Source organism: Ailuropoda melanoleuca, chromosome 8 (assembly GCF_002007445.2).
Source record: "Ailuropoda melanoleuca isolate Jingjing chromosome 8, ASM200744v2, whole genome shotgun sequence".
NCBI classification, from domain to species: Eukaryota; Metazoa; Chordata; class Mammalia; order Carnivora; family Ursidae; genus Ailuropoda; species Ailuropoda melanoleuca.
In genome coordinates, this window is record NC_048225.1 from 104,198,056 (window position 1) to 104,204,055 (window position 6,000).

Consider the following 6,000-nt stretch of genomic DNA (forward strand, 5'->3'; position numbering starts at 1 on the left):
CTACAATAAGATAAACTCAAAATGGATGAAAGACCTAAATGTGAGACAGGAATCCATCAAAATCCTAGAGGAGAACCCAGCCAGGAACCTCCTCGACCTTGGCCACAGCAACCTCTTTCAAGACACGTCTGTACAGGCAAGGGAAACAAAAGCAAAAAAGAACTTTGGGACTTCATGGAGGATGGCTATATATATTAGATTATTCTTCCTTGCATCTCAGAGAAGCAGATGCCTCTCTGGAACTTTCTCCCCTTTGGTTCTAGTTTTGCCCTCATGGAGCTAAACAGAAAAATTCCATACCCTCTCCCACCATTCCAAGACAGTCATCGTGGCCCCTCTTCTGCAGCCCCCACCTGCCCTCTCCCGGGATACAGGATTTTCCTTATTCCTCCCCAGGATGTTCCGTAGTTACATAGCATTCCCCTTGAAGGGCCCCGACCACTCCACCAGTCCCCGCACCCACATCTGGACGATGTACTTCTCTACTCCTAGCATTAGACGAACCTGAGATAATATATGACCGGGCCATGCAGCACGATAGTGTAAGAAGTAAGATTTGATTAGAAGTGTGCATTTATTGCTTTCGGTTAGACATCCCTGCCCTTGACCTTTTCTACCTGGTTATCAGGATAGGGGAACTGTAAGCCTCGGTGGTGTGGGGGTACCTGCAGATGGAGCATCTCCCTCCTCCCTCCGCATTGGGTTCTTTGAGCATGGCACTAGAACCCCCATGCCCAGACGCCAGTTGAGACTCCCCTTCCTTAGATGTGGGTGGTAAGTCCTTCAGAATGTACTAGAAGGATTGCAAGGCACATACCTGTCTTCCAGGCTGAGTGGACTGGGCTCAGGGAACGGAGGAATAACCCACCCTCCTCATCCTCTGCTGTTTTATTCTTATGAGCACATTATAGACACCAGTGCTTACTTTCTTTGTTATTGAGGTAAAATTGACATAAAGTTAACCATCGTATAGTGAGCAATTCCCTGGCATTTAGTGCATTCACAGTGTGTGTAACCATCCCCTCAATCAACTATTGCTTATACTCCAGTGGAATCCCTCTCCCACCCCAACATTATCATCACCCCAAAAGGAACCCCATACCCATTAAGCCGTTGCTCCCTATTCCCCCTTCCCCTCTGCCTCTGGAAAGCACCACTCTGCGTTCTGTCCATATGGATTTACCTATTTTGGATCTTGAATATAAATGAGATCATTCTATATGTGACCCTTTGTGTCTTGCTTCTCTCATTGAGTGTAACCTTCTCGGTCTTCATCCATATCACAGCACGTGTCAGTACTTCATTATCTTCTAGGGCCAAATAATATGTCACAGAACATACAGACTGCCGTATTGCTTATTTATTCATCTCTTGATAGACATTTGGGCTGTTTCCACTTTCTGGCTGTGGCGAGTAATGCTGCAATGAACGTGTGTGTGCATGTACTCGTTTGAGTCCTAGTTTTTAATTCTTTGGGTGGTCATATATCTAGGAGTAGAAATATGGGGTCATAGATAGTTCTATGTTTAATTTTTTAAGGAAGCCTATATATTAATTTCTTTTTAAAAATAGCAATTGGGGCGCCTGGGTGGCAGAGCGGTTAAGCCTCTGCCTTCAGCTCAGGGCGTGATCCCGGCGTTATGGGATCGAGCCCCACGTCAGGCTCCTCTGCTATGAGCCTGCTTCTTCCTCTCCCACTCCCCCTGCTTGTGTTCCCTCTCTCGCTGGCTGTCTCTATCTCTGTCTTATAAATAAATAAAAAATCTTAAAAAAAAAATAGCAATTCTACTCTGGAACTTCCCTGCATAACGAGAGACAGGGGAAGTGGGTGAGGAGTCAGGAGATCTGGGCTCTTTTCCCGGCTTTGCCACTAACCAGCTGGGTGACCTTGAGCAAATCATATCCCCTTTCTGAGCTCTTGTTTCCTCATTTGAAAAGTAAGGGGATTGCATAAAGCTAAATGATCTTTCAATTCTTTTCGTCTTTTAAGATTTTTATCAGAAAAATTTGGTTCCAGAGAGAAGAGAGAGAATTGTCAAACCGCTATACNCATAAAGCTAAATGATCTTTCAATTCTTTTCGTCTTTTAAGATTTTTATCAGAAAAATTTGGTTCCAGAGAGGAGAGAGAATTGTCAAACCGCTATACGTGATTATCTCTATGTGCATTCTCTACCATGTTTTTAAATTGTGAGTTGAAAGCACCCCAAGTAATTGGGCTTTTCTTTCCCTGCCTGTGTGTTTCTAGTTAATTAATAGCTTCTGGCTTCCTATTTCCATCAAGATTCCCAGAACACGATAGTCTTCTCTTGCCCATCACTTCCTACTGCTTAGCAGCTCCTGAGCAAAACATGGCCGTCATGAAGCCAAGACTGGCACCATCCCATCCCCACCGTCCTCTCTGAAGGAACGCTGAGCCTCCCCCCATGCTGGTTCTCTCAGCACTCAGGTGTCAGCTGGATAACCTGAGTCTGGTCTTTGGAGATGGAGGATCCAAGGTGAGGAGTTAGCAGGTTCTTCCTGAGTCCATGTAAAGACCATCTTAGAAGGTTAGGAGGAAGAGCCAAAGACGTCCTGTGATACCGTCCAGCCAGGAGATTTTCCTGGGGGATTTCTACTCTCCTGAGCTCCTTCCAGCTGACTGATTCCCTGGCCCGAGTGCAGTGCCTAGGTAGGGAGGGAGTTTTTCCTCCACTAATTGGTAGCCTCTGCAGTATGCCATCCAGGTCCAAAGCACGTGTTCTCCTGAGCTGCCTGCTTGCTTTCTGGAGGAAGCGTGAGGTTTTAAAAAAACAAGTGATCCAAGTAGTTTATTTCATTCTGTAAGCCATTTATTTGCTCATTTTTCATCCATCCATCCTATATTTTTGAGTGCCTGCTAGTGTTTTCAGCACCATGTCAAATTCTAGGAATAAACAAGATGAGACAACTTCCCTATGGAGCCTTCCTTTTTTATATAGGGGATTCAGACNGCTCATTTTTCATCCATCCATCCTATATTTTTGAGTGCCTGCTAGTGTTTTCAGCACCATGTCAAATTCTAGAATAAACAAGATGAGACAACTTCCCTATGGAGCCTTCCTTTTTTATATAGGGGATTCAGATGAGTGGCTTTTGGAATGAATACAATGAATACAAAGTGACAAGTGCTGGGGCACCTGGGTGGCTCAGTTGGTTAAACATCAGACTCTTGATTTCAGCTCAGGTCATGATATCAGAGTCCTGAGTTGGAGCCCCCCCTCCCGTCAGGGTCCATGCTCAGCAGGGATTCTGCTTGAGATTCTCTCTCTCTCTCTCTCTCTCTCTCTTGCTCTCTGCCCCTCCCCACCTCCCTCTCGCGAGCTCTCTCTCTCTCTCTCTCTCCAAAATAAATAAATAAATCTTTAAAACAAAAGTGGCAAGTGACAATTGCTATATAATGGGGGGGGGATTTAAATGGTGTTCAGGAGTACAGATGAGGGACACACAAGTCATACTTGGCAAATCCTCATGACGGCAGATTCAAAGTGTGTTCTAGACAGAAGCTAATCTGTGCAGAAGTCACAGAGTAGGACGCATGAAGGGACCTGGCAGGTGACCAGCGTTGGCTGGAACACAGAACACGGAGGGAGGATGATGAGAGGTGAGACTGCAGGGGGGCTGCGCTCGGGAGGACATCCGAGCCACGTCGCAGGCTTTAGCTCTCCGGCAGCTGTGAGCTAGTGAGTTTGGGGAGTGGCATACTTGTATCTGCACTTTAGAGAAGGACAACTCTGGTGATAGTGGAGAATGAGTCAAAGGTAAGAGTAGAAGTGGGGAGAGCCCTCAGGAAACTCTTGCGGTCGCTGTCATGAAACGAAGGTGGAAGCAATGGGAAGGAAGGCAAGTGGTTGGAGTCCAGAAATACATGTGAGGCTGGGGGGCTGCTGTTCAGCCCAGCTTCCAGGAAAGATACTGCTGCAGTCGGAATCCGAATCCTTTCCCTGGCCCCACGTCCCGGCCCAGGGAAGGTGCCCCATCCCTCCAGGTCTTCAGAAGGGTAACCTTGTCTCCCTGGAGCCAGACCTGGCGCCTGCTCCTCTCGCCGACAGCCTCAGGCAGGATAGATGGGAGATGGTGGTGGGGTACAGAGAAGAATTCTGGGGGAACCCTCTCCTGCCATCCTCTTTGACTCAGCCCCAGGGCGGAACAGCACATGGCACCCAGTTTGAAGACTCCATGTTTCACACCCCATAGCAGTCTTAAAGCACTATATCTCAGTGCCTTCTCTAGGCCACTCTCTTCTTTTCTCAAGTGTCGTTAACATACAGGGTTGTATTAGTTTCAGGTGTACAATATAGTGATTCAGCAATTCTAGACATTACTCAGTGTTCATCATGATAAGTGTACTCTTAACCCCTTAATCTGTTTCACTCATCCCCCACCCACCTCCCATAAACCATTCTCTCTCAGGAGGTTGGAAAAAGGGTTTGTCTCTTAAAGACTCATTCCAGGCCCCTTGGACAGTCATTTTTAATCAAACATGATTTGTTGTGCTTGAGAATGTGAACATTGGGCTGTCACGGTATCGCTGATTCTGCCAACCCACTGGAACCCCCTTCTTCTGGGTCATAGCCTCAGCATTGCCCTTATCTCCAAAGGGACAGCATCAGGGACTGCTGCACCTTTGCTGCACAAAATATCTTCAAAAATCCATTTTTTTTAAAAAAAAGTCCTTTTGAGCAACCAGCTTTCACCCGTCTAACACCACACGACACATAGGGTTCAGAGAAGCTATGAGATTGGTGTTTCTTACTGGCCCAGTGCATGGCATCCTCTAGGTGCTGGACCAGTGGGACAGTGTTTTCATGACTCTTCCATGCAGAGTTGCCCTTCCTTCTAGAACAGTGGTTCTCAGCTGGGAGTGGTTTTGTCCTCCAGGGGACAGTTGGCAATGTCCAGAGACGTTTTTGACTGGGGGCAGGAATGGGCTCTTCTGGCGTCTAGTGGATAGAGGTCGGGGTGCTGCTAGCACCCTGCAACACCCAAGGTCATTGCCCACACAAAGAACTGTGGGTCCGAAATGTCAATAGCACAAGGTTAAGAAACCCTATTTAAGAACATCAGCCTTGAGCAAACCCTTGAGTTCTTCAGGCCCTGTAGGATTCCTAGAACAAACTGCAAGTTCTAGAAAAACTCACTTGGCATTGTATTTCTTTCCACAGCTGAGCTCTGTCCAGGAGGCCCAGTTGGAGCAGCTGGAGGCAGCAAGACCCCGCAGGCCGGGGAGCAGGGAGCGGGGCCCCGTGCTGAGGATGGCCAGGCAGCAGCCGCCGCCCTGGATCCACGCAGCCGTCCTGTTCTGCCTCCTCAGCCTCAGTGGGGCCATCGAGATTCCTATGGACCGTGAGTCCCGCTCCATCCTCTTCTTTGATTCTGCTGATATGGGGCCGAGGAGTTGGAGGGGAGGGATGGTCAGGGGGGAGTTCAGACCAGCTTTCGGAAAGGCTGGAGCAGATTCTGGATACAGAGCTGGGTTTCCCTCCCAAGAATGGAGGCAAGCAGGCTTGCATTTGGGAATGTGAGACGAGCTGTGTGGCACGATCTCTGAGGACTGTGGCTGAGCTGATGCTCGCGCTGCCTAAAAACTGCTGCGTGGGACCGGAGGTGGCAGAGTTTGCAAGTCTGCATGTCTGTCACTCAGGAGTTCTTCCCTCCACTCCCCTCCCACAGCCCTCTGCGGTCTTGACTTGCCCATCAGCATGGAGCTTCCAAGGACCAACTTTAGTGGACAGTTATTTGCCTTTCTAATATCTGAGCTGGACCCTTGGGCCGTCTTGGCTGTACTAAGTCAGGACGGGTGGCCTGGGGAGGGCTGGGAAGGGAATGATTTTGCAAAAGACTGGGGCTAGATGAAGCATGAAAATAGAGCCCCGTTATAATGCCACTGTGGGAAAACCAGGCGCTCATTCTTAATGTTTGCTTTCACTTCTCCCATGGCAAAGTTGGGAAGTAAGACCCGTGTCATTCTGTGTCCCACGGT

The 6,000-nt window shown here is 48.2% G+C and overlaps 1 protein-coding gene across 5 annotated transcripts in view; it reads left to right on the plus strand.

The window, feature by feature from the left end:
- Window positions 1–6,000, plus strand: part of NFASC (neurofascin) — a 179,514-nt gene that overhangs the window by 103,842 nt on the left and 69,672 nt on the right. For all 5 annotated transcript variants that reach the window (XM_019798576.2, XM_034667109.1, XM_019798566.2 and 2 more), the window contains one exon: window positions 5,183–5,363. In XM_019798576.2, the coding sequence (XP_019654135.2) occupies window positions 5,183–5,363 (181 nt within the window). The remainder of the gene's footprint in view (window positions 1–5,182; window positions 5,364–6,000) is intronic.